This window comes from Colletotrichum navitas (assembly GCF_030913465.1).
Source record: "Colletotrichum navitas strain CBS 125086 chromosome Unknown LY79scaffold_16, whole genome shotgun sequence".
Lineage (NCBI taxonomy): Eukaryota > Fungi > Ascomycota > Sordariomycetes > Glomerellales > Glomerellaceae > Colletotrichum > Colletotrichum navitas.
In genome coordinates, this window is record NW_026850562.1 from 88,977 (window position 1) to 115,505 (window position 26,529).

The 26,529-nt window shown below is 54.8% G+C and overlaps 9 protein-coding genes across 9 annotated transcripts; 5 read left to right on the forward strand and 4 right to left on the reverse strand.

Annotated features, from left to right (window-relative positions):
- Nucleotides 1-2,135: 2,135 nt before the first annotated feature.
- LY79DRAFT_106667 (uncharacterized protein) lies at nucleotides 2,136-3,203 on the reverse strand. The gene is made up of 3 exons (XM_060550672.1): nucleotides 2,697-3,203; nucleotides 2,513-2,631; nucleotides 2,136-2,411 (listed from the first exon to the last, which is right to left on the reverse strand). Exons 1-3 carry the CDS (start codon nucleotides 3,050-3,052, stop codon nucleotides 2,332-2,334), a joined length of 555 nt encoding a protein of 184 aa, XP_060416261.1. The 5' UTR covers nucleotides 3,053-3,203; the 3' UTR covers nucleotides 2,136-2,331.
- Nucleotides 3,204-3,415: 212 nt separating this feature from the next.
- Nucleotides 3,416-4,081, reverse strand: LY79DRAFT_547051 (uncharacterized protein). The gene is made up of 2 exons (XM_060557287.1): nucleotides 4,060-4,081; nucleotides 3,416-4,003 (listed from the first exon to the last, which is right to left on the reverse strand). Exon 2 carries the CDS (start codon nucleotides 3,702-3,704, stop codon nucleotides 3,483-3,485), a length of 222 nt encoding a protein of 73 aa, XP_060416262.1. The 5' UTR covers nucleotides 3,705-4,003; nucleotides 4,060-4,081; the 3' UTR covers nucleotides 3,416-3,482.
- Nucleotides 4,082-7,261: 3,180 nt separating this feature from the next.
- On the forward strand, nucleotides 7,262-7,769 carry LY79DRAFT_547059 (uncharacterized protein). The gene has a single exon (XM_060557288.1). It carries the CDS (start codon nucleotides 7,364-7,366, stop codon nucleotides 7,622-7,624), a length of 261 nt encoding a protein of 86 aa, XP_060416263.1. The 5' UTR covers nucleotides 7,262-7,363; the 3' UTR covers nucleotides 7,625-7,769.
- Nucleotides 7,770-9,805: 2,036 nt separating this feature from the next.
- Nucleotides 9,806-10,114, reverse strand: LY79DRAFT_547063 (uncharacterized protein). The gene has a single exon (XM_060557289.1). It carries the CDS (start codon nucleotides 9,978-9,980, stop codon nucleotides 9,816-9,818), a length of 165 nt encoding a protein of 54 aa, XP_060416264.1. The 5' UTR covers nucleotides 9,981-10,114; the 3' UTR covers nucleotides 9,806-9,815.
- A 1,195-nt stretch (nucleotides 10,115-11,309) lies between these two features.
- On the forward strand, nucleotides 11,310-14,196 carry LY79DRAFT_106967 (fungal-specific transcription factor domain-containing protein). The gene is made up of 3 exons (XM_060550673.1): nucleotides 11,310-11,579; nucleotides 11,787-13,893; nucleotides 13,946-14,196. Exons 1-3 carry the CDS (start codon nucleotides 11,426-11,428, stop codon nucleotides 14,082-14,084), a joined length of 2,400 nt encoding a protein of 799 aa, XP_060416265.1. The 5' UTR covers nucleotides 11,310-11,425; the 3' UTR covers nucleotides 14,085-14,196.
- A 2,770-nt stretch (nucleotides 14,197-16,966) lies between these two features.
- LY79DRAFT_511094 (concanavalin A-like lectin/glucanase domain-containing protein) lies at nucleotides 16,967-18,119 on the forward strand (the record flags this gene model as incomplete). The annotated part of the gene is made up of 2 exons (XM_060554224.1): nucleotides 16,967-17,422; nucleotides 17,490-18,119. 2 exons carry the CDS (start codon nucleotides 16,967-16,969, stop codon nucleotides 18,117-18,119), a joined length of 1,086 nt encoding a protein of 361 aa, XP_060416266.1.
- Nucleotides 18,120-19,908: 1,789 nt separating this feature from the next.
- On the forward strand, nucleotides 19,909-21,075 carry LY79DRAFT_511246 (glucanase B; the record flags this gene model as incomplete). The annotated part of the gene is made up of 1 exon (XM_060554244.1): nucleotides 19,909-21,075. One exon carries the CDS (start codon nucleotides 19,909-19,911, stop codon nucleotides 21,073-21,075), a length of 1,167 nt encoding a protein of 388 aa, XP_060416267.1.
- A 1,326-nt stretch (nucleotides 21,076-22,401) lies between these two features.
- Nucleotides 22,402-24,552, forward strand: LY79DRAFT_578030 (uncharacterized protein; the record flags this gene model as incomplete). The annotated part of the gene is made up of 2 exons (XM_060559929.1): nucleotides 22,402-22,461; nucleotides 22,621-24,552. 2 exons carry the CDS (start codon nucleotides 22,402-22,404, stop codon nucleotides 24,550-24,552), a joined length of 1,992 nt encoding a protein of 663 aa, XP_060416268.1.
- A 173-nt stretch (nucleotides 24,553-24,725) lies between these two features.
- LY79DRAFT_578031 (cyclophilin type peptidyl-prolyl cis-trans isomerase/CLD) lies at nucleotides 24,726-26,435 on the reverse strand (the record flags this gene model as incomplete). Its single annotated transcript, XM_060559930.1, has 1 exon — nucleotides 24,726-26,435. One exon carries the CDS (start codon nucleotides 26,433-26,435, stop codon nucleotides 24,726-24,728), a length of 1,710 nt encoding a protein of 569 aa, XP_060416269.1.
- Nucleotides 26,436-26,529: the final 94 nt, after the last annotated feature.

Here is a 26,529-nt window from a genome sequence, read left to right on the forward strand (position 1 = left end):
GCTGACGCTGGTGATTGTTGCCGTCGTTGTCGCTGTCGCGTTGAAGAATTTGAGCGAGTGGCTCACGACGAAAGACGCTGACTGGTGGGGTGAGAGAGAGGGTGGTCGGCGGGTAGAGAGAGTCGTGTTGAGGGTGAAGGGCGGCGATTCGCTAGGTATTTTGCTCGCGTCGGGTGTGCTGGGCAGCGGGGACGGGGACCGGACAGGAGGGGGGATTGGAGAGAAGGATCGCCTGATGAGGGAAAGCCCCCGAAGGACCAATGTCGCCTAGGCGATCTCTGGGCGAGCGTATCAGAAGGTCTCTGTAAATGCCTCTCTTCCTCCTTATTCTTTTTCTTTCCTCTATCCCCCGGCTTCCCGTAGGTGAATCTGTATCGACGTAGCCCTGTGTGCGCCGTTCAGCTGTTGAACAAGAACAAGATTACTCTTGGCTATTTGGTGTGTATTCTATCATTGGCGTCTGTTGTTGTCTTGGCGGTTGTGGTGGCTCTTGTGGTGTGGTGTGGTGCGGTGCGGTGCTGTGCCGTGCTGAGAGTGGTAGCCTGTGGCCTCGGACTGGAGGTGTCAAGTCTGCTGAGGCGGCTATTGTGGATCGATAGCGATGGCAGCCAAGGTACCTCGGGGGACCAGGTGCGGGTATGGGCCTTCCCTCGTGAATTTCGGGAGTAGGCGGTATCTCTACCTGAGAGTGTTAACAAACGAGATGGTGGGCTCGGACTCGTGAGTGCATTACACTAAAAGATGGCCGGCCGTACATATCTCCTTGTGGGTGCTGCACAGTGGAATACTCCCAGCGGATTTGTTCTCCTCACCTTTCTCTCCCTGCCTGCCGTGTCGTTGTAGCGAATCTCTGGCACTCTGACTAAGCTCTCATTGGCCAGGCGAGCCCCCATTCACCCCTTTCCTTGAGGAAACACAACTGGAAAGTGAGAGGTGCAGAATATAAAGGCAAGGAACCTGCTTACTGCGTAAAGGTAAATTGAAATACCTAGGTATGTATCTACTTACCTACCTATCTAGTTAGGTAGGTAGGAAAACCTCACTGTGTGCGAGTGTGGTTCATGGCTCACTTCACTTGGTGGTGTGGTAGCTTGCCAGACAGACTTCTTAACTTGAGCAAAGGGGTCGGTCGGGCGTCATTATCGTCATAGAACAGCGTATACTCGCTCACTATATTTGAGGGCCGAGTCGCTGTCCTCCCCCTCCTTTGTTACATTGAATCAAGAAATCCATCACACCCTCAATGGCACGGGCAAGCAGACCAATCCGGCAGTCTTGCAATTAGTTCTATAGTCTGTCCGATAGCATCGCTTTCGTCATTTACAGCATGCATCCAAGACAAGAAGCCGTTTCCACGTACCCGAGAGGGGGCAGATGCGACAACCTAAGAGAAGAGTAAATCTTGACACTGTGAAGCAGCCTGGTGCAGGTGCAAGGGCTACCTTACACCGATGTGGATCCGACCCAAACTAAAAGACATGATGTACGGAGTACAGAGTATCCGTACTCCGTAGATACCTACCTACCTAACCTACACCTACCCTTGTAGGACCCGACAAATCACACTGTGTTGACACACCATCATAGGACCCCCCAACGCCCTTCTCAATTTTTTACTTCTCTACGCACTGTACCGGATCTAAGGAACATCATCACGGCTTGCTTGTTGGAAAGTACCAATTGCGCGCTCTCCGAATATCTGACCAAGTCCTGCTGCTCTCTAGGTAGGTCTTCCAATTGAACGAAAGAGCCAGCCAAAGAGGTAGCTTACTAGACCGAGGCATAATCTCTCCTTTGGCGTGCCTGAGACGTTGAGCCCAACTCGGAGAAGCCGATCCGACATGAAATATCGATAGCCTCGGTTGTAACTGCGTTTCCGACTCCGTTGCCTGATTGATGCCTCTTTTTTTTCTTCTCCTATCTGAGGTGAGGTAGCCATCGTTTGAACTCCTTACGCTTCTCCAACGGCCTGACCATCAGCTGCCAATCCGGCGTAGGCTACGTCGTTGCAGCTTCGGTCCGTCCGGATCATGTACGACTCTACCTTGGATAGAGTCCTGCACTTTGGTGTTCGCATTCCATCAGTTGACTGAAGGGCCATGAGACTGAGCAACGAACCAAAGCCCCGTTGCGGACAAGTACAAATGGGCGCGGCACCCTCAGCCATACAGCGTCCGTCTTAATAGTCGAGCCACGGTGGGTGGGTGTTGCCGATTCGATCAAGCCTGATGGTCATCCGAGACAGTCTTGGCACAAGATGCGATGTGTCTCATTTCCTTTTGCTCTGTTGGCGTGGCTCGAATGTTTTCAAATCTTGTTGGCGCTCCTGGCTCACGTCGTAGTCAACGGGCTCCGTGCCGTGACCAGGAGGCCTTTTTGTAGCGATCGGGGCGGTAGGCATTGCGCAGCACCTACATTGAGGTCAACCCTGTGATGCACTGCTGCTGCGTCCGGAATGGATCTCAGAACGGTCCCGAGGGGACGCTGCGAAACCAAGAAACGAAATGCGCACCGCTCTGCGGGTTCGAGCACAGGCCTGCAGCCTCCAGCTGTCTGAAAACAGGCAGGGTACGTGTTATTCTTCTGTGTGAAAGTCGCCGCTCAGGGAGATGTAGTGGGGTGAGCGGTAAACTTGAGTAAGCAGGATAAGAAAAAGGATTAGAATAATTGGGATTGGAAAAGGACGCCGAACTTACCTCAGCGCGCAGGACAGGATGCGTACGATGCAAGGCATGATGCGATGGACGCGCCTTATCAGAGATTCTCCAATACCTAGTCCATGAGCCGGTTCGATGATCGTCAGGGGTGAGCCGCTAATCGCCTTCAGCCTCACGCTCAGGTTGCTGACCGCCTCGCCGGTTACAGTTACTGGACGAATAGTCCACGAAGTGCTGCGCGAGGATGCCTGATCAAAACGAAGACTATTTGAAGAATGAGATCGTCCAAATGAGGGCTTGCCCGCGAGCTCCGTTGAAATCATATATGGCGCGGGGTTGGCGGTTAGAACCTGCATGCCTCGAGTGTCCACTCCTGTCGCCTCGCATATTGTCATTGACGATTGCCCATGGCAACTGCCACTCTGTTGCGCAATACCGTCGTTTCCACGAGGCGCGAGACGGGGACAGGGCGGGCCCGAAGGGCGTCCGGGACCAGCGGATGACCGGGGGGGAAGAGACCAGTCTTGCCGGTGTCTGGAAAATCTGAAGCACCCTGGAACATGCCATTAATTAGACCAGCCCACTCGTCTCCACCAAATCGGTTCCAGCAGTTATCCCAGTGAGCGGAGAACAAACAGACGCTACCAACGGGGGAACCGGTTAACCGGAACCGTGCCGCGGCGTGGTGGCCCTGCTCCATGCCATGCCCAGACTTGGAGGTGCCTCGAAAGCGGTGGCGGGCCTGCCCCACTACCTATGCTGAAGGGTTCCCGAAGGGTGGTTTTTTTTATTCTCTTCTGTCTAATAGCACATTCTCCCCCTTTGTCACATTGTCCTTGTCAGGATTGAGGACTGAGCGCATCGCCGTGGAGCGGCAGTTGATGGGTTGCTTCCTTGTGCAGCAGAACCGCCTTGGAGAGGCGTGAGACAGAGGGGTCCAGACCACGACTTGCATCGTGACTTTATCAAGAACAAGACCCAGCCGCGAATCAACCAGAACAACTGCGACAGTGACGCAGAGTTCGCCCGTATGAATTGGCAAGTCATTAGTGGGGTCCCGACTTGGGTCAAGTCGGTCTCTAGGTCCTGTATGAAATCCAACTGACTAGAATGCCAATGTTGCGGACGGGAGAAAAAAAAAAGGAAACAAAATGGGGGGGAAAATGGAGTGCCGGACTGGAGTACATTGTTTAGCTTCCCTACGCGGGTACCCCCAATCGTGACCAGGCTTGGTATGCGGGTGCTGCAGGACTGGAAAAGAGGTGAGTGATCAAGGTGGAGGATGTACGGCACCGGGTTGAAGGCTTATCAATGCGCGGCTAGGTTGACGATCAGAATTCATATCGGTGAGCTCGGTTGCATTCCCGCTTCATCGAGTCGGCGGCTGACAACGTGTCTGCGGACCAGGTAGAGGATGTCGGCATCGCGGAGAGAGACGTGGCATTGGAGCAACTCGGCGTAAAGTTGGCTCTTCGCGCGTGGGCGGTATCGCAGTGCGGCTTCCGGATCCTAGCAAACAAAGCGCATGTTGACAGTTAGCCCGTTTGCCCGCCATTTCGAGCCCCCACTCCGACATTTCGTCCTTCAAGGCTGACAAGGTGAAGACGCATTTGCAAGGACTCACCGCATCGTCGGTGCTCGACCGGTGATGCCATGCCCCTCTACCGTCATGCATGTGGTAAGGGTCCTGGCGGGTTTGCACTGGTCTTTTCCTACGGTCCAGGGACTCCGGAATCGCCAGGTCACGGCATCGACAGGGGGGTCTAGGGGCGGTGACCGTGTAAGTGCCAGCAAGTGAACGGGTGAGTGGGCAATGTCTAGGACAAGCATCGGCAGCACGCAAACGAACTATACCTGACAGCGAAACCTGGGTCAAAGCGAATACGTGAGAGAGGGGGGAGAGGAAGAGGAGGGGCAAGGCCCGGTGGTTGAGAGTTCGAATTAGACGTCAAAGAGGGGGAGGGCAAAACTCGGAGGGGAGATTCTGAAGTGACGAAAGGACAGGCTCCCTAGCAGCAGCGCCAGGGTGTGTGAAAGAAGGCGAGGCCGAAAGGGGAAGCCGACGGGGCATTGAGCATGGCAGGGCCAAACGGATATTACCAGATTATCAGAGTGGATGGGCGAGGGCGTTTGGATTCTTGAGATTGGAGACATTCCCATCGGAATGTAATCAACACCCCTCAGAATTCGAGACTTCAAGCGTGGGTAATTACAGTGGTTTACCAACATGCCTACCTAGGTGATGGATGGGGTATTGCAATGGAAGCAATGGATCCAGTCATGGAAGCCACGGAGAGATTGTGTAACTCGCTTAGAGCCTGCCAAAACGGCATCGGGTACGTACCGCCCGCTTATAGTTTACATTGTTCTCAGATTAGAATGAAGGAAGAAAATGAATCAGAGAGGACTTGGGACGACGGGAATGAGAGGTACGTCGGGCCATGTACCGGTGTCTCGCTGTGGGGGGCCTGGAACCTGTATGGATTCATGAAGACGTATCCGTCAAATAAAATAAAATGAAAAGTAAACGATCCTGCGCCGCACTTACATAGAGGGAGCCGCCGACACGACAAGCAGAGGCTGGGGGTAAGGAAGGATGGTGGCATTTTTGCGCTGGTACCAGCCTCACATGTTTCCCTTAGCCCTTTCTTTCTTTCTTTCTTTCTTTCTTTCCTTCTTTCTATGGTTGGTGACACATTTGTTGGACACCAACTGCATCCTGATATGCAAGTCAAGTCAGAGTGGATGCCATCCAAATATCCCACGTATGCCACCAACACTCAACACCCAATGAGACGCTCAAGCGGCAACGTCGGTGGCTGACAATCAAGGAGTCCATCAGTACGCTGCAAGCTGCGATGGCGAGAGAGAAAAAAAAAAAAAAAAGCAAACAACAAACAGCAAGCAAACCGCCCAAGCGCATCGCAATTGCTGCCAAGCGCAAGGGGTAATAGGAGAAGCAGGGTTGAAAAATTTTCACGTCCGAACGAGATACGCTAGAATATGAGAGACAACGTCAAGATCTCACAAATGCAAAGCTAGGAAAAAGGAAGCAAGTACGTTAGGAGTCTGAACTCAGGACCAAACCCGCGCAACCCCCACCCCCTTCCCCCCCCTTTTGTGTGTGTGTGTGTGTGTGTGTGTGAATGGGCGAAGGGTGTGAAGGAGGGGGAGGGGGAGGGGGAGGGGGAGGGGAACGAGGGGCGCGCCACTGCGAAGACACTCATGAATCGGGACAAGGACGACGTCGACATCATCTCGTTTGACGAAGATCGCGGGAGCGTATCCGTAGTGGCCGTGTTGGAGCTAAGAACGCTTGCCGCCTTGATCATTCCACTTGTCCATTGCCCATGTTCAATTTTGCGATAACGACCTCGGGCGTCCATCCAGCACCTGGATCCGTGTTCGCATAGTCCATGCTTCGTATTTTTATTTTATTTCCCTCCAGATCGAGCAGTTGTCTCATGTCTGATGTGCTACTGGTGACCGGAATTTGAAGGTACAGGTAATAAAGGACGGGATTTCTCGACACTAGGGGAGACGACCCGCAAACCCGCCTCGCCTGGATGGGTGGCCTGTTGCTTTGGCGGTCGACTTCTCATCTCGAATCGCATCGGGTTCAGACCGCCTGTGAGGACGAGAACGTGCGCGAGCATAGCTGTTGCATCCTGGGCAATAGTGGCCGACTCCCTAGAATGTTTTTGTACAGATTGTCAGTGTTTGTTGTGTCCACTATCCATGACCCATCGCCGCGACACCGACCTGTTGGCAAAGCGTCCCACTCTCTCGGACGGGTAGCAGTGACGCGGGTGCGGTAGAGTAGAGTGGTAGTTTAGTACCCGTACGGATGGCAGGTGCGGATCTCCTCAGCCAGCCGTGCCGTCAGTCGCGGTTCGTGCTCGTCGCGTCTGGTGGCGTGTCGCCTGTTAAGCGGTGATTGGCGCAGGCCAGCCGAACAGGCGCGGCGCGCAAGATAGAAAATGCCAGTTTCGCGTTTGGCCCACGTCGATGTAACCCCAATCCCGAGGCGACAATGGTAGGAAATGAGGAGGCTCCACATGACCGCGCGGGCGGCCACTTGCATCACTCCGGAGACCCACTTGCCCATGTCCGGGCTGCGAACGCCAGCAGAAGGTGCAGCAGAAAGACGTGGAGGAGGAGGAGCTGGTGAGCACCAGCGCGTGTGCCAGGCCGGGCAGGTGCAAGAGGAACGGCGGGTCGAGGGTGTGGAACCGACCGGGGAGGGAATTCCAGGTAGGTTCCCTGTGCGTTTCCACCAGTCGCGTACTCGAACTGGACTTGTGAAGACGAGGTACTCCGTACACAGGGATACCTCTGCTCACCGCCGCAAGTGACAGGCTTCCACGGCCACTAGCATGCAACTTACCGACGCGCGTTAGTGCAGCTTCTCAAGACACGTATCGACCGAGTACCGGAGCTATCTTAGATACCTACTCTACTACTAGGGACCGGGTGACGGGGTATTTGCCCATTGGCCAGGGCGAGGGCGTCCCGGTGGGAATCTGGCCATGGTGCCTACAGGTGCTACTTGAGTACCTAGGTACCGAGGTAAGCTGGGCTTATCCGTCTTCTTCCCCGTTGAATGCCTATTCTACAGGTACCACACGGGAGTAACCTGCCTCCCCCCTTTTTAGCTGGCCTACCTGGTACACTACTACACACGTAGGTAGCTTCCGGCCACACACATGGCTCGGGTAGACCCTAGGCAGTACATAATTAGCAGCTGGCTGCCTATGGTCTTCTTGATAGGGCATGGTATCCGTCTCAGTGCGGCAACCTTGGAAGGTGGGATACAAGACGGAGAGGGGCAGGCCGTGACTAGCAAGACGGGACAGCGTCACACCGATGAGGTGTGGCTTCACGAGAGCAATGGAAGGCGGAGGGGATCATGGAATCATTGGAAGCTGTGGGAGTGTTCCTCAGCAGGCCCCCCGGGCCCTTTCTAAAACCTTCCAGTCTCCGGGGCTGGTGCGAAATTGCCAACCAAATCGGCGGTCCGGGATATGGCGAGACTAGGCCGGGAGGGGCAGCGAGTGACCTTGAGAGAACTCCATTGCCCCGGGTCGCTGGCGATTGCAATCTCCTTTTTCCTCATCACTTTCCTTTTGCCTCAGCTCTTAGGTTGTCCGGCTGCTCCCCCCCCCATGCCAAAACTCGGAAGACTCGACGTCAGTTTCCGTTCGCTCTCACCTCTTTGGGCAAGCTAATCGATTTGTCTCGCTTGACATAAAAGAGGAACACGGTGAAAAATGGAAATGATGCATGTAATGCGAAACTGGTGGCGGACGGCGCGTACCGGACAGCCATCTGTACCTGTCGCTGCATGCCTGCCACGGTACACACATGTAGGTGTAGGTAAACGCATGGAGCGGGAGGAGCTTACCGTACCTCTCTTTCAGCTGCGTGTCTAATAGCATGGATTCCACTCGTCACCGCGCATTCACTTCCCTCCCCTTTCTCCTCCTTGCCTCTATCTTTCCTCTCTGGCAGAAATAACTTCTACGTGTATGCACAGCGCAGCGGGTGCTAGTCCAGCTAACTACAATATTCAGTGCATTCGAGACCAGCACCGCGGTGCTTATCATTGCGTCCCACCGCCTTGGTCCTGACCCAGTAAACCTGGGATATCGAGCCTGCCTGGCCTGCGTTGGGTTATGCTTCCTACCTTTGCTGTGCCGCGGGCTGAGCTGGCTCACCGGCTGGCTCGATCATCATGGACACACGCCCCCTGAGGTCTTTGGCCCTCGGCCTCGTACGTAGCCCTGGACAGTGGGTGCATCCCAGCAAAGATCCCTGAGGTGCCCCATAACCCGGCCGCCCGCCCTTTGGGTGCCCCTGCCATGCTTCTGTCGGCGACGAAGGGGGCGTTTTGGTGTCCAGATTCGGCTAGTTATGCTCCGGACGGGTCGGGCGCGTACCAGGCCTGGATTCCTGTCCGCCTCAATCCACCATCCCGCGGCACGAAACCGAGCGCCGTGACCCTGATGAGGATAGTTGATGGTGGGTGTGGATGGTCCTCGAGGAGCAGTGTGGCGTGCGCCGTGAGCTCCAAGCCAAGCCAGCATCCGTCGTCAAGTGTGTCCGTGATGCGCGGTGTACTGGTGTGGCGAGAGCCGTTCATATGTGTCTGCTAAAAGTAGACGGGCCGTAGCGGCGAGAGAGCAGCGTCCTTGTCGTGGGTGAAATTTCATGATCCTCGAAGTTAATCACGGGAGTGCCAGTGGCCTGCCTTCGAATGGTTGGTATTCAGCCCCTGACTTTTTTTTCCTTTTTTTCCATCTTGTCTCTTCCTCTCGCGTTCGGGGGCCCTTAAAAACGTGTCTTGGATTGAGGTGGCGACAAGACCCCCAGTTCGATTGCTCGTCTCTTTTTGTGTCAAACGAGATGATAGTACTATACTACGATACATTTCACACGGCTATAAGAAATTCCCTGAAATTAGCCAGAGGTGTATTGCAGGGTTGGTTACTCCTGAGGCTTCCGTGAGCTTGTTGAGTCGATGAGCGATGGCCTTTGTAGCGTGTCCGTAGACTCGTGTCGTCGAGAGGGGTGGGAAGGACGTCCCGATCGAAAGCAAGGTGGCTGACAAGAGTGTGCAGCCCTGTACCTCTCTGCAGACTTGCGGTGGTGAGTGACAAGGAACCGGGATATTTTGAAAGCTGCTTACATAGCTCCGCGTCTCCCTTCCCGTTCCCTACCTGTCTATCCGTGATAGGACATCTAGGAGACACCTGCGTTCCATCAATTAGCAGCAACATGTAAGAATACGTAACTATGGAGACAGGGACAGTCACCTACCTATGTACTACCTACATTGTATATAGCCGAGGGGTGCATGTACGAGGGAGTCCTCTCGTTCGGTTGGTTGGGGGATTGGCTGGTTTTCCTTTTGTGGGCTGCTATGCGTGCACCAAAAGGTAAACGCAGCATCGGCACAGTCAGCGAGGGTAGCGTAGCAACAGCAGCACAACAAGTTCAGGCAAAAGGAAAGAAAGACAGAGGCAGAGGCAGAGGCAGAGGCAGAGACAGGCAGAAGATGAAGCAATGGCAGGACAGCAGCAGCACTCACCGTATCTCAACCAAGTTGCCCCTCACTATTTTTTTTTCTTTCATTTTTTCTTCTTCTTTTTTTTTTTTTTAATAGAAGCGGCAGCCAGATACACACAGAAGCAGCATAGCGGACAGATGTATGTAACACGACACAGTACAGCAACATGATTCGCACCACCAGCACCTTACCGCACCGGCGCCGTGGGCCAGCTCATGTCGCGCCCCCCTCCCTCCTCTACAGCTCGTGACCATGTCGTAGACGTGGACATGGGCGTCGTGGTCCGCCTGGCTCGCCCTGCTTCGGGTTCAAGGTTAGCTGGTTGCCGGTTGCTGTGCTGTGCTGCGTTGTTGGCCCGGCTGCTTGGGGTGTGCCGGCCCTCCTTGGCCTGTCGTCTCCCCCTCCACTCCCACCTCACCTCCCCTCCCCCTCCTACCACCCCACCAGTAACTCACACATCCCTCCCTTGCTCATTCTGATATGGAGCACGTCGGGACCGGTCCTTTTTTTTTTTTTCCCCCTCCCCCCTTTCGTTTTGGGGCCCGGTGAACAAACACTGGAGCCCGTTCCAGCTCTCTAATCCCTCTCTCGATGTGTGCATTGCGCAGTCCCCCCCAAATCCATCACAGCCACTAGCCCCCGTATGGGACCCACTCTGTGCCACTAAGACTGATGTACCTCGCAAGTGTCCCTGATATGCTTGCTCACCTGTTCTATTGCATGGCTTGCCCGAGGTACATCGTTCTAGTTACCTGACCCGACCTTACTAGACCTTACCTCACCGTGGACAGGTCGGTACCTCAGATTGGGGCATTGGATCACCCGTCAAGCACGTACCCTCCCAAGTACTTGCTGCTGTCCGCCTGTTTCCCTTTTGCTTACAGTAAGTAGGTAGGTGGATAGCAGGAGAGGGAGGGAGACGGGAGGGGGGGGGGGGGGGGGGGGGGAGGTACCTCATCCCAAGTACCGCGTTTCCCAGCTCCGGGCCAGCGTGGTCTTCCTTCTCCCCTCTCTAGTAGGTGCTGCACCCTCCCCCTCCTTCCGCCCTCTCTCCCGTGCTCTCTTGCTGTCTTTCTCCCCTTCCCCCTCCTGTCCCAGCGTGTCCACCCCTCCAATACACGCAAGAATCCCTCCCTCTGTCGCAGTTCGTGTCCCCACCGTTCTCGCCAGAGACGCCTCTTTTCCTCCTCCTCCCCCTACTACTTTTTCCTCGACTTCCCCTCTTCCGTTCTTCCCTCCTCCTCTTGCGATCATCATCCATCCCCAACACTCAACGCGCGCACTCCTCGCCCACCACTACCCATCATCAAGCCTTCAGCGCGCCTGTCGCTTCCAGACACGCCGCTTTCCAACACTGGCTTTACGCCAGCTTCCCCCCCTTCAACCACTTAGACGTCCTTCCCATGACCAGGATATCGAACCAAATGACCAGCAACATCCACCAGTCTAATCAAGACACACTTTAAACCCCACGGGAGCGCGCCGAGCGAGGAGGAACCCTAGGAGCCAGGCGATTTCAACCATCGTTTTCAATTCGAAGAGAGCCGCAGTGCACGTCAAGCCTCCCGCCCATCGTCCTTGTCGCCAAACCTCGCCGTCGCCGTCGCAATAGCTGGCCCAGCCACCTGACAATATCCAGACGCAGAAGAGAAAAAAAGAAGAAAAAAAGCCTCCGCGACCACGACCGCGATCCTTCAAGATGCCCGGCGCAAGCGTTGCGGTTCTTCCCACGTCCGCTTCATCAACGCCGACCTCGCGCAAGACTTCACTCGCCCCGGAACGCAAATACAAGTGCCAGTTCTGTAATCGAGCCTTCAGCAGAAGTGAGCACCGTAGTAGACATGAGCGGTCCCGTAAGTCATTCTCTTTCCCGAACCCCTCTCCTCCCCTCCCCCTCCTACATCCCAAAGCTTCCTCTCGACTGGGTACCCCTCGCATCGATGAGCAGCCCCTCCCTGCAACTCTTCGCCGATGCATCCATCATGCAACAACACGCAATACAATAGCGGGAGGGGCACTTGTCATCAACTCCAGTCATTCAGTATATTGACTCTTCATAGATACCAAGGAGCGCCCTTTCAAGTGCATGAAGTGCCGTAGCACCTTCGTCAGACGCGACCTTCTTCTCCGACACGATCGCACCGTACATGCCAAGGATGGGGGCGTCCCTCTTCACAGTGATGGCAAGAGACGTTCGGGTCCCAAGACTCGAGCCATTGGCGGTCCGGCAAAGACACCCATGCTTGATCAGTCCGCTTTAGATCAGATCGAGGCTGCATCTCATGACGGCACCTTCGACATTGAGACAGCTGCCATGCTTGTCGCCGACTTCCAACACAAGGCCGCGGCTGGCGCGCGCTCTGGAGGCAGCCCTTCGATGCCCTACTCGCCACATGCTATGGAGGCCACCGTCACGTATCCTTCAGGTGCCATCCCTGTGCCCCAATGGGAGAGCTTCATATCGCAGTCGTCCGAAGCCAAGGCACACTCCATCGCATCATCGGCATCCGGTTCCTTCGAGTCCCAACAGTCCTTCAACAGCACAAGCACCATGCAGCCTAGCAACGTTCAGCTCCCGCCCATCAATGGCCAAACGTGCAACGGCCTCGTCCCGGCACTCCAGTCCATGATCAACTCCCTGCCGAACTCCGGAGCTGGTACACCCGTTCCGCAGAGTCCCTTCATTACTGAAGCGACATTGTCCGCCGCTGGTTTCCGGGCTCCTCAGGTTGCGAACGACGATGAGCGAAACCTGATCCTCGACAATATACGTGCTCAAGACACGGAGCACGCCATTCCCGAGGGATTCCGCCTTCCCAACCTGGCCTCGCTGAACCGATTCTTGTCCACGTACTTCGGGCTTTTCCATCATCATCTCCCATTCCTGCATCCCGCCTCCTTTGACTCGACTAAGGTGTCCCCCGCTTTACTTCTCGCGGTGCTGAGTATCGGAGCACTCTATGCGTTCGATCAGGATCAGGCCTACATTCTCCACATTGGATCCAAGGTGCTTGTCAACCAGTTCCTCCAGAACAAGGAGAACTTCAGCTCACGCAAGTGTCCGCTGTGGACGATGCAAGGTTCGCTTCTCAACATGATCTTCGCCAGCTGGAGCGGTGATGCGAAGGGACTTGAGTGGGCTTGTTCCATCAAGAGTTTGCTCGCCAACATGGTGGCTGGAAACCGGTATGAACTCAAGCTTCGCCAAGAGGCTCGCTCGGGTGCCCATCCCACTCGCAACGAGTGGATCGAAGACGAGGGCTGCCGACGCACCTACTATGCCGTCTATATCTTCTTTGGTTTGCTCACCCTGACGTACAACCACACGCCGGCTATTAGCTTCAACGAGTTCGAGGACCTGCAACTTCCTTCTACGGAGGCGCTCTGGAACCTCAAGGTTGCAGACGAGGCCGCTTGGCACGAGCATCTGAAGGCATCTCCTGTGGTTACTTTCATGGAGGCGCACGACAATCTGTTCCAGGGAGAGACACTCAGGTACAGCGCGTTTGCGTCGCGTGTTATGATCAACGCCCTGTTCCTTGAAGTCTGGTACCACAAGCGCAGTCCGGAGGCATTACAAGATGTTGTGACCGAGTACAAGCTCAGACTCGCGCTCGAGACGTGGGAGAAATCCTGCGAGCTTTGCGAGCCTGAGAACGTCGCGGTTCCATTGAGTGCTCCCCACAAGGGACACCCCCTCATCTTCAATGCCAAGGCCATGTACCGAAATGCGCGAGCCCGCCTCGAGGTCGATCTGAAATCTGTGCAAGAGGCATTGCGCTACCATGATTCCTATGAGGTCGCAGCCGCCATGTCAAACGCGCGGGATCGCGTCAAGCGCTCGAGCGAGATGATCAAGGTGATCCAGGAGTGTTACAACTGCATTGAGATTGCTGTAGTGCAGGGTGTGCGCTGGGTTGCGCGTACGTCACCGACGAATTGGAGCGTTGAGCATGCCTTGTGTGGTCTTGACCTGATGATCGTCCTCTCGCTCTGGCTCTACCGTCTGGAACATGACGAAGAGCAGGCTACTGAGGAAGAATTGGCCATGTACAACAAGGTTCGGCTGCTCTTCGACAAGGATCTCGATGAAGCGTACGCAACCCAGCTCAGTTCTGTTGTTGCTCGTCTGTGGGGCAGCATGCTGGACGAGGTCGTGGTCTGGGGGTAAGTCACTTGTTTATTCATCGTTTAGAAGGGGAGACTGACGGAATTGCAGAATCACTAGGCTCATGGGCGAATCCTTCCGTCTCCATGCCCAAGCCCTTGTTGGCTACGTCGACGACATGGAAGCATCCTCAAGTGTTTCTACCCCTTCGATGATTTCTCAAGGGGCTGATGAGGACAGCGTGTACTAGTTTCGAGATGACTGAACGATTTCCTATGTTTTTCATTTTGTTTCCTTGGGCTTCGTCTCTTTGGCATATACCTCTTCGTCTGGCGGATGAATTTCTGGCGTAACGGATTTGGAGTGGTTCATTGAACACTCCCTCTCGGTCTGAGGCTTTTTCCCCTTACGTACGTGGCAGGGGAACAGGCGTCACAGATGAGAGGTTTTTGATTTTGGGACGGCCATCGCGCATCATATTCCAGTTTGCTCGGCTGGGACTTTGTTATATTTTTCCTTGGCTTGGTTTTCCTTTTTGAGCGTCCCAGCATTGGACTTAGTCACGGGCGATAATGGGGCCGGTAACACGAAGGATGGTTGGGGGCATGGGGTTCGGCACGGATTCCTGGGTAAAGCAAAACCTAGGGGATTGGGGAAATTCGGGCCCTGCTCACGCATCCCAGAGACTGCCTCGGGGCACTGATGGCTGGTCCAGGGTGGGGTTGGTGATTGCTTGTTGCGTTTTGTTCTATTAGCTTCATACTAATGTTTTGTGCTGCTGATATCCATTTCTTCTTTCTCTTCTCCTTTATACTTTTTTTCCTCTACTCAATTTGGCTTCTACTGGTTTGACTCTACTCTCGTCTTGTTTCGTTATCTTGCTATGTGCGTCTTGTTTGCGTTTTCACGTTTTGCTTCGTTCCGTTTCGCTTCGTTCAGATACCTTGTTCGATATACAGACTGCAGTACCTGCGCAATTTGGATTTTACGTTTTTGGCTTTGATTCAACTTTTTTGACCCTGCTCTGGAACGCAATTTCGGCATGAGTGGGGGATACGAGACGGAAGCTCTCGGTAGCTAGCCTAGGGAGCAATCCCCTCCTAAGGGGGGCACACCTGAGGTCAGACCTAAGTGGAAGAACATGGGCGTGGAAGAAGAGAGATGGCTTCTTGAGCATATGTGTATAGATAGTTTCCTAGGAGTTCATTAGCATTGAAATATCACTTCTCTTCATCGGCATTCCTTCCACCTTCTCATTTTCTACCTCGTTCAATGTGTGTGACATCGCCAAGCTGGCCTGCGAGCTGTCTGTCAACTCACGTTGAGCCTCCAAAAACTGAAATGAACACGGGACGGATCAGCCATATACCATCAGTAGGAGTCTAATCGTTGGGTTGAGTATCAATCAAGCCAGATGACAAAGAACCGGAGGTCTTTATGATGACAAAGTGGCGATGAGATGAACTTGGAAGGAATGGCTCTGGCGCTAAGGAGAAGTTAGAAGATGGTAGGAGTTAGGGAGACTACCGAGCGTGTCACGATAAGCCAGCGCAGCCGTGCGTATAATGTTAGAGGAATGGGCGTCGCGTCAGGTGGAGTCTTGTGGTGGGTTAGGAGACTAACTGTCGATGGATGATACCCAGCGGTTCTAGGAGGAAGGTCTGGGAGGTCTCGAGTATGGCTGTCTGCCTCGCCAGGCTGTCTGTTCGGGTAGCAGTTTGATATTGCAGAGAGGTTCCGGTCTCCTTGGGGTCATTGCGGCGTGTGCGATCTCCAGCAAACGCCCTGCAGTGAGCCAGGATGAAGATGCAATGCGTGAGCTGAACCGTCGACGGTGTTCATGTCAGGTCAGGCAAGGCAAGGAGAGGCAAATCAGGTAAGGCGTGCGTCCAAGTGATGTTGATCTGTGCACTAAGCCAGAGCAGAAGGGAGAGAGAAGAAAGAAAAGCAAAGAATCGCCTCAACGACCAAAGTCACACTATAACCCCAGAAAGACGCTTCAATGGTCAAGGAAGCCAGGGGAGAGATGCGTTACGTTGGCGAGACGGAGCCGTTGTGTTGCTAGTTGAGACCAATGAAGGGGAGAAGCTGTTCTCCATTGTCCTCATCTTTGAAGCAGCCACAACCCCCCTATCGCGTGGTTTGCCTGAACGTGGTGGCTATTGGTCCCCTTCTCCCTCTTCGCCCCGTCAGAAGAGGAATGGCGGATGAGAGAGATATGCAAAATGCCAGTTTTTGGAAGCGGTTTGCGCTCGAGCCACCGTCATCTTCTTTGTCCAAGCTCGTGCTCCAGTCCCACGGGGTCCAACGGGCAAAACAAGACTTATTCGCCACCACCTAATTAGCTTGGGACAACTCAAGTAGATTGCAGGCACCACTGGAGACATATCCGCCCGTTTCTTTCCTTGGTAAATTATTGTTCTCTCCTTTTTCTTCTTCTCCAAGGAATCGCCGCTTTGGGCATGGTGAGAAAATTGCGGATGAGGTCGCTCTCTGGTAGCTCTGCCATGACAGAAGCCAGCCACACAGGAGTAGAGTGGACTCGACTGATGTCTGAATGACTCTTCCCCATCGGGACGACGGTTGATAGAGATGCCGTTTTCCCTAACGTCCAACGTTGAAGGCAAGTCTTTGTCTGATCGCTGTGGACTTGTCTTCGAGTCCGTCTGTGGATCAGGCTGCAGGATAGCGCCGCCTGGTGTGCTTATAACTTACAGACAGATGGAAGAGGTCTGTATTTCGGTTCGTGGATAAGCACTCTAGCCGTAGACACGATGTGACACGACGTAGTTTACTTGGAATCCCGCCTCTTCGTCTTCCGGTGTCGCCGCTATTCATTGGTCCGGTATTGCTACTTGTATCTTGCGTGTTTGCTCATTTCTTCTTCCCAATGTGCTCCTCCGCATCTCGGTGCCAGCCTTGACTCTATTCTTATCCCGTCATCCCATTTGTTTATCTGCACGCCTGGACTGGTGGTACGCGAGCTCGAAGTCGCCCTACTTGTGTCAAAACGTTGGACGCTTGTGTAGCTCTGGCAACCTCGCATCACTTACACAAACAGCGACTGCCCCCACCTCGCACCTCCATTCGTAACCACCACCTAAACATACTCGCACACACGCCCAGACTACCATGAGGAGTTTTGGAAAAGCATGCCTTCTGGCGGTCCCTCTCCTCCCTGATGTCACCCGCGCAGCCTGTGAGTGTGGGTACTCCGCCAACATCACCGGCACCGTCGAGGTTTTCACCGACCTGATCGAGACCGACTTTACCAAGGTCATGGACATCGAGAACGATGCGGACTGGATCCGCCAAGAGTTCAACAAGACCAACACTAATGCGAGGGGGCCCTTGGGGGAGGACTTCCAGCCGGCCAATATCGCCGCCGTCCACGAGGGGTCGAGCTCCTATGGATTCAGCTCGACAAAGGCCGACGCGGGACTGCAGCTGCTGGTCAGGAGCTCCACTGTAAACGGCATGGTGCCTGGCGCTGAGATCGACTCGGCACGGGAGGATGTGAAATACGGTTCATTTCGAGCTATGATAAAAGTGCCGAGTATTGCTGGGACATGTGCCGCCTTCTTCTGGGTACGATACCGCTCGATTGCCCCATACGCGCAGATGTTCGTGGACCAGGTTGCTAACGCCGAGCCAGTACCACAACGACACGCAAGAAATCGACATGGAGTTTCTCACAAGAGAGTTCAACCCCTCCAATAACAGCTTCCCTGTCAACCTTGTCCTGCAGTCGCGCGCCTCGCTGGAGAAGGGCTACGTTGCCTCCAGCACAGGGAACTTCCTCAAGGTCAATCTGGGCTTCAACCCGGCAACGGACTTCCACGAGTACCGCATCGACTACCTCCGAGACAACGTGACCTTTTACGCCGACGGCAAGGTCCTGGCCGCCATGAACGGCAGCGCCGTGCCCACCGAAGGCGGGCACCTGATCCTGCAGCACTGGAGCAACGGCAACCCACTATGGTCGGGTGGACCGCCCAAGACGGACGCCATCATGACGGTGGCCTCCGTCAAGGCCTACTTCAACTCTTCACTTGACGCGCGCAAAGCCGACCACGACAGCCGGTGTATCGATCCCGCGGCGCCGGGCGCCGTATGTGCTATCCCGGACAACCCTGCCTTCTTCTTCAGCACACAGGCCAACATGACGAACAACCAGACCGTATCCGGGACGTCGAGTACCGAGCACAGCGGTTCTAGGATGGCGGACCCGCCATCGTGGATGCTAGTTCCCGCCTTGTTGTTTCTGGGCGTTTGGTTCGTCTGATTATCTGCTGATACACTGGCATCATGGCCTTGACGTTTGGATGCTCTCTTCTTTGCTTCTTCTTTCTTCTCTTTTTCAATCATGCCATCACAGTGGAAGGTGTCTCTGAGAGACAATTATGACATAAACCCGTTGTGGATGGGGGCAGTATGGCGAACGGAGTAAGGAAGTTGGCAAACCGCCGCTGTAAGATTTTACATCATATGTGTTACGTGATAGCGCCTTCTCCTTCTTATTCACGATGAAATTACGAACGATATCCAATTGTATTATCTCATTTACCTTCAGCGTTTCAAGCCGGCCTCGAGCTTTGTTGTCCATCAGATGGTGTGAACTATAACTGTTTTCTCTTCGAGACGGGGGTCGTTCCCAGGATGGAGCGGGAGCCACTACGATGGACTGTCCGCCGCGTGCAGACTTGCAGGCTGAGGAGTTGCTGACAAGCGAGCGAACCCCGCCGTTCACCGACCGCTTCAGGAGTCAGAAGTGGGTGTGATTGTCTCAAACCGGCCGGCTCCGAGGTGGGTACCGGGATTACTCCGCACTGACAAGTCGCAGCAAGTCAGCCAGAGCCCAGCTCAACTCCGAAGTCCGTCACGAGACCAGACTTTGACCACCGACTCGCCTTGTCAGCCTCCTTCCCGACGAAAGGCCGACACCTCCAACTCAAACCTCCCCCGGTTTCTCGTTGGTTGCGGGCGATCAGCAGCCCATATATGCCACATCTGCATGCCCGCCCCGCCCCTCATACACCTATGGGAAAAGCACATGGGCGCAGAGGGATCGACAAGCACCGACCTCACTCACAGTAGCGTCCTGGAGGTGTTGCTACCGCGGAGTATTGGTAGTGTCGCATTGCACCTCCACGGTTCTGTTCATCCCATCCCGGGCGTGTGATCATACCATACCCTGGCTCCCGGGCCTTTATGCACAAAAGAAGCAAGTGACGGCCCAAACAATGGCATTCTACCCCGGATTCACGCTCATGACTACAGGATCATGCAGGGTAGCTGACTTACACGTACATGCCGACAGGATGGTGGAGCAAATTGCGTCTCGAAACAAATGACCCGCTACTATTCAACGCTCCGGTAGCCAACGATCAATCAATCAGTCAATCGATCAATGCCACCTTCCTTGCCCACACACGTGCGAACCCCATGGCGCCGGGCGAGCCTTGGCCTCTCTTTCTCCATTTTAATATTTATCATCATCTTGGTTTTGTTGTACTTTTCTCAACTTGCCACCTGCCGTGGTCATCAATCGTCAGTGGTTCGTCGTCATATGGATCATATTATTGACCTTAAAACCGGGCAAAATCGAAGACGGGCTTGTTGGCAAAGTGTGGGCCACCACTACTCATTCCCGCCTTACCCATGCCATTCATTTCGTCATCCCGGGAGGACGGGGAATCCAGCAAGCATATCACACACACTTGCGCGGCTCATATACCCTACCGTATTGGTTGGGACCGAACATGAGTGTCATCAGCTGGGAACTTGGCGGCAGCAGCGGTGGTGGTGGGATGGTCGCAAAGAAACCCTGCACATGGTCGTCGCGGTCACTTGCTTGTCCAGTTTTGTCCATCTCTGCCTCTCCTGGCCTTCATACCAGGAAGACATGAGGCGAACGCCGGCTCAATAAAAGGCGGGAACCACCTCCCCGGCAACCAGCAGTAACTCTAGAAGCACACACTAGAGAACATCATAGACGTGCCTGAATCACTACGGCTACGCAAACACATACACACATACCCGCTTACAGGCTTCCTCCTACCACGAGAGACGCTATGACGAGACCTACGCTCGATATCGCCCTCAGGAACAATACGGGCTCTTCCAATGCCTTCGCCCACATAACTGGTCTGGACCTCAACCGGAACAATGCCGTCTTCTTCCTTCAGGCTGACGGCGTCACGGGCTACTACCCAACCTCGCCCTCGGACATACTCCAGCCGCTGCAGTCCGACTGTGCCATCCCGCTCGGCGCACCGGGGTCGACGCGGAGGCTGACAATTCCCCAGATCGCCGGCGGCCGCATTTGGTTCTCCCGGGATGGACCGCTCAAGTTCCTCCTGAACCCGGGCCCGGCCGTAGTAGAGCCCTCGGCCACCAACACCGCCGACCCCAACTATAACCTCAATTGGGGCTTCTGCGAGTTCACCTTCAACAGCTCCCAGGTCTACGTCAACATCTCGTACGTCGACTTTGTCAGCATCCCCGTCTCCCTAACCCTTGAGAACGATGCCGGCAAGGTCACCACCGTGCCCGGCTTCCCACCCAATGCCCTCGACGCCATCTGCGACGGCCTCAGAACCCAGGACGCCGCCGACGGCGCAGGCTGGTCAAGGCTCATTGTGCGCACCCCAGACGGCTCGGCGAACCTGCGTGCCCTCAGTCCCAACTCGGGCATCGTCATGCAACCGGACCTGTTCCAGGGGTACTACCAGCCCTACGTCGACGCCGTTTGGGGCAAGTACCGCGGCGCCGACCTCACGATCAACACGCAGGCCGAGTGGGGCAATGTCAAAGGCCGGGTGGGCGCCGACAACCTCCTGTCGTTCGGCGACGTTGGGTCCTTCGCCCAGCCGAGCGCGCGAGACATCTTCAGCTGCAGCACAGGGCCATTCGGCGGGTACCCCAAGAACCAGGCGCAGATGGGCGCTATTGGGGCGCGCATCGCGGCGGCCTTCAACCGGTCGACGCTGCTCATCAACGACCAGCAGCCCGAGGGGGAGAGCGTGGGCAACTACTACAAGGATGCGAGGACGAACCACTACTCGCGTATCTGCCACGAGGTCAGCTCGGATGGCCGCGGATACGCGTTTCCCTACGACGACGTTGGCCCAGCGGACGGTCCCGATCAGTCCGGATCACTCTTCGACCCCAACCCGAAGCTTCTGACTGTCGGCATTGGTGGGGGGGAGAAGGCAGCCACGGCGCAGGAGGAGCTGTAGGGGGGACTATACATGCAAACGATGCAAGGCCGTTTTTTCTTTGTCTCTTATTTTAGCTCATATGTTCTTCTGAGGAAATGTACTTGTTCATGGTTGATGAGTGACACCTTGCGGTGCGCATCGGGTGAAGAGGTCGGGTGATGGGGAGGTAATCCCGGGCGTGGTCGCCGGCCGAAGCCGAGCAAGCTGGATTGGCGTAGATAGATACCAGGAGGCACACACAACACGTACGAATCTGATAGCAAAACATGCCCATCTTACCACTCTGTGGGCCGAGATTCTCGGGAGTTGATTGACGTGCCAAGCCGAGGCCATCTGCGTCTCCTCGATTGGCCCTCAACCAGGATGCCGATTCGCAGAAGCCAGATGCGGTAGCGTCATCGCAGGTCTATTAGTTGGCATTTGTCAGAGAGCCAAGGTCCGTTGCTTACTTTTTCCTCCATGGTGGTCCATGTCCCTGATAGGCTGGCTCGCCGGCAGGCAGTGTAAATGTGAAGAAATGGGCTATAATGTAATCTTGGCCCAGATGTGGTTGGAGTAGCCCAGCTAATACACGACTACTGCGGAAGCCAGCGTCGTGGTTGTGCATAAAAAAACAGTAGCTCACAAACCGTCCGTAGGTGTAGTACCTACACCAGTGCGAGGAGCCCTACGAAGCCCCCGGTCGGCCGTTTGTTCCAAATGGGTCTAGATGAGCTCAAGAAGTGCACAAGGCATGATGGCAGATGCTGCTGCTGCTGCTGCTGCTGCTGCTACTGCTGCTGCTACTGCGCTGCGGTCCTGCAGAGGCGATAACGCACACCCCCCCCGTTTCCCGCCATTCAAATCCTCATCCTTCCCACCCGTCCTTTGAATCGGGACCCGCTGTTGCTTAATGCCCATACGACGTCTCAGGGCGTCCAATTGAAAACCCCAGATTGCCTCCCTCCCGATCGATGATGAATCAAGGAAATCTAGGTTCCTCGTATCTACCAATCCGTCATCTCGCATTCCCGACTCAACGGAAGAGGCCCAAAAAATAAGCGCCGGGATTCGCTCCCGCTTGGGAGAATGTGAACTTTTCAGACCGGACTGCCCGTTGGTTGCTACCCAAATCACTGATTCTGCTTCTCACTCTCGTCTTGGCCTCACATCTCCCCCGCTCTGATCGCCGTTGCTTAGACGGGTGAGATCCAGTGCCCTGGTCTGATATGATCATGGGCACCCACGGCAAGCCATTCACATCACTAGTCGGCTGGCCTCTAACACGGCTGTGCGGTTTGAACCTCCTGATCACCTTTCATCGACCTGCTGGCTACTCTTCAGCCGATTATCTGGTTGTTCAACATGGTGTACTGCGGCAAGCCTTCCAAGGGCTGTTCTAGTTGCCGCGAACGAAAAGTCAGGGTATGTCCGTATTTGGCTGCACGAGCTCCTTGACCCGCTCGAGTCTCGATGTGCTTTTGGTCGCGTCTTTTCTGCGACATTTGTAGATAGGCAGACATGCGGTTCTCGGCTTCTTGGGTTGTGTATATCTTGATCGTGGGCTAACGGCGTCGTCGATAGTGTGACCAGAAAGAGCCCGGTTGTGGCCAGTGTGAGAAGCGCCAGCAGCAATGCCCTGGCTATCGAAACCTTGTCGACCTCATGTTTCGGGACGAGAGCTCCCATGTCATCAAGAAAGCCGCCAAAACGAAAGCTCGGGGCCGCTTGAAGACTTCCGGTACCATTCGCGACGCCGAGTCGTACGAGAATGCACCAGCCACCACCAGCACCAACCCCGGCACCGACCCTGAGAGCTCCGGCCCGAGTTTCAGACCGACCGCCAAACCTGGTGCTCGTCGCCAATACCAATTTCATCCTGTAGTCGTGGGGACTCAGAACGTCGCCATCAGGCACCGACCTCGTCAAGCTCGATGGGCTTCTTCCTCCGAAAGTGATGACAATGACGATGACCTGTTGCCGTCTCCTGAGGAAGGAAACCGGCCAGCGACGCAGCAAGCAACGCCTTTATACTCCTTGTCGCCATCGTATCAAGAGCGTGGCACAGCCTTCTTCTTCTCCCGTTATGTATCTGTCGACGAGAACGCCTGCCACCTAAACTATGACTTCATGTTTGACGTCTGGCGTCCAGCTAGCATGTTGCCTGACCGGCAGGTAGACGGTGTGATGGCTAGCATGACAGCTGTCGGACTGGCTGGTCTCTCCCATCTCACCGCGTGCCCCGAATTGATGGACTGGTCGCGCAGGAGCTATGGCACCGCTCTACAGCTGACCAATGATGCTCTCCGGAACCCTGTCGAGGCGCTCAAGGACACGACAATGTTGTCCATCCTCATCTTGGGCACGTACGAGACGCTCAGTAGCCGCAGTAGCCAGACAGTAAGGGCATGGCAAAACCACATCAACGGCGCCTCTGCGCTGGCCAAAATGCGCGGCCTCAAGCAGTTCACGACAAGGGCGGGGGCCCGTATGTTTGTCATGTTGACGCAGATCGCTCTCATCAATTGCATGCAGAAAGACATGCCTATGCCGCAGCCTCTGATCGAGCTCCGAAACCAGCTGGGTTTGCTGTCAGGGGGTACAGATGCCAACTGGCGAATATCAGGTCCTATTTATAAGGTCATGCAGTTGAGACACGACATCAACAGCGGGAAACTCAGCCAGACAGCTGAAATTATCGACCAGCTGCTAAAAGTTGATCGGGAATTTGCCGACATCATTTCTGACCTACCAGAACATTGGAAGTATCGACCTGTGAAGCTCTCGAAACCCCACCCAGCCGTGTTCGATGGTTATCATTGTGATGTATATCCAAATCTGGGGTTAGCCGCGACATGGAATGGCGTTCGATCCATCAGATTGATGGTACATGAGACCATTGTTGGCGAGCTCTTCAAGTGCTTTCCCGGCCAGCACATAACGGCTTGGCCGTACGAAGCAAAATCACAGCTTGTAAATTCTGCCGCGTTCTTGGAGAAACTTCGCGATGCAGTGATGGCGAGTGCTCCTCAACATTTCGGCGTCGTCAGCTTCAAAGATGCAATGTCAGAAGGCGGTGGCTCGGTGACAGCCGTTGTTACAGCTAACAAATCACCGGCCAATATTGTGCTGTCTCCCCTAACTTCCGCATTTTCTACGCCACCCGCTTTCGTGGACGGCCCGACGCGACGCCCGGCTGTGTTCAACGGTCCAACTTTGCACGACCCGGCACATATGAAAGGTCGCAGCGACGATGCTGAGCGCTTCATGACCCTTGCGTCTGCGACCAACACTGTTGTATGGCCGTTGTACTTGGTGGGCGTCTCGTCATGCAGTACAGAGGAAGTCAAGAATTATGTTGTCGAACGGTTGCAAGCGATCCTCGAGGAGTCGGGATTGCTGCAAGCTCGTGGGGTAGCACTTATGGTGAGAGATAAGGAGGTGTGCATACCATGGGCCGATGTGGCCTGGGATCAAATGCCACGAACACAGATTCCATCGGACTTACTTGTGTAAAGGTCCCATGAACAGCTCAGATGACCGGATGTCGACTCTAAGTGTTAGTAAACACATGAATTATACTCATCATAACCATGGCGACTTCTAGGTAATCTGTGAGGGGTATCATATTTATTTTTAGCCGTCTGTGATCCCGGGATCATCGCGGCTTGCAGCCGGGCCGCAAGGCATCACCAGTTGTCAAAGTTGCCGAAGCCTCCGCTCTTCACTTTCTTCTTGGCCGGTTCTTCCCAGGTATCAAGGTCTGCATCTGCAGCTGTCTCTGGGCTCTTGTGTGACTTGAGATACTTGCCTACCCCGGCGCCTGCGCTCCCATTGTCCACAGTGCCGTCAGTTCGAATCCTCTTGCCGGTCCAGGTGGTCTTGTCATCTTCTGTACCGCCGCTCAGTGCTATCGCCTGCTTGGTCTTTTCCGCTTTGTCGATCTCGGTCTTTTCCTTCAGGAACTCTTCGAAAGGATCCAGATATACCACCACTTCCTTCATCACAATCTTGTTGAGCGGTCGGTCGGACCCGTCGGTGGGAACGTCTTCCATCTTTGACAGCACGTCCAGGCCGCCAACAACCTTGCCAAACACCGTGTGTTTGTTGTCCAGGTGCTTCGTTGGCCGGTAAATGATGAAGAATTGGCTAGAGTTGGTATTCTTGCCTTTGTTGGCCATACTGATGATGCCTCGAGCATCGTGTGTTAAAGGTCCATCAAACTCGTCTTGGAAGTTTTTCCCCCAGATGCTGGTACCGCCTTTGCCCGTGCCTGAAGGGTCGCCTCCCTGGAGCATAAAGTTTCTAATGTTCCTGTGGAACGTGACGCCCCTGTAATAGCCCTTCTGTGCTAATCTCGTGAAGTTCCATACCGCACGAGGCGCATACTCTGGATAGAGCTCGATATTCAGATCGCCAAGATTGGTTTCGATGCGAGCATAACCCTTGATCTTGACTCGTTTAGGCTTGAGCATGTATTCCTCGTCTGTCAAAAGCGCTCTTTCGCCACTCGTCTCAGGCGTAAGTCCAGTGCTGGTGAAACTGGCGGCTGCTCTGCCGGTCGTGTAGGCGGCGGCATTGGATGGAACATTCTTCTCCATGATCATTGACTTGCGCTGTACCCCCGATCCGGACTTGACAATCGCGCCAGATGTGCGATTCACATCACCGCCTTCTCCACGCTCCTTGCGGGCCTTTTCAACGGCCTCCTTCGCCCTCAGAACCTTGTCGCCTATGCGACCAAGCGCGTCGATGTTGACATTACCGTTCTTCCGCTCCTCCTCCTGCTGCTTCGTCAGGATAGCTTCATCGCCATCCTTGAGGAACTTGAACTGACTCAAGTCCCTGCTGGCAGCGTTTTGGGGATCCTGCAAAGTGATGATATCGGCTCTTGTAAACTCCTCGTCGTCGACCAAGTCTCGCCAGTTTTTCGCCTTGACATTCATTCGCTCGACCGTTTCCCAGGCAAATACGTTTGCGTAGCTTCCGTGTCGAACCGCCACGATGTGGGTGTTATCCGTGAAGACCTTGAAGGTGACAGGATCGATTAAGTCGCCCTGGACGTCGCTCAGGGCAGCACTTCTCGAGTCGGTTCCGGCATTCCTGGCGAAGTTGAGTTTGATCAAATCTTTGACACTGAGTGGCTCGCCGTTGACGGGATTTGTGTCATGTTTGTCCAACCAGGAACTAATGACCTCGACATCGAAAATGGTCCCATTCTTGGTGCATACGGGGTTCTTGAAAGGCTGGAGACTGGCGGCGCAAAAGTTGAAGGGGAGGCGGCGGAACGCGCCTGGACGCGAGCGCCCGTTGACATTCGCACCGGCGCTGGCAGAGTAGGCGTCCGACGAAGACCACTCGGAGTGGGTAATATAGAGTTTGTCCGTGTTCTTGCCCATTGTTGTTGCCGTTGCGGTTGTGCTTGCAATACGCAGATAGCGACGAGGCTGGCCTGCGACAGGACGACGTTTTCAAAGTGGACTTGTAGCGGTA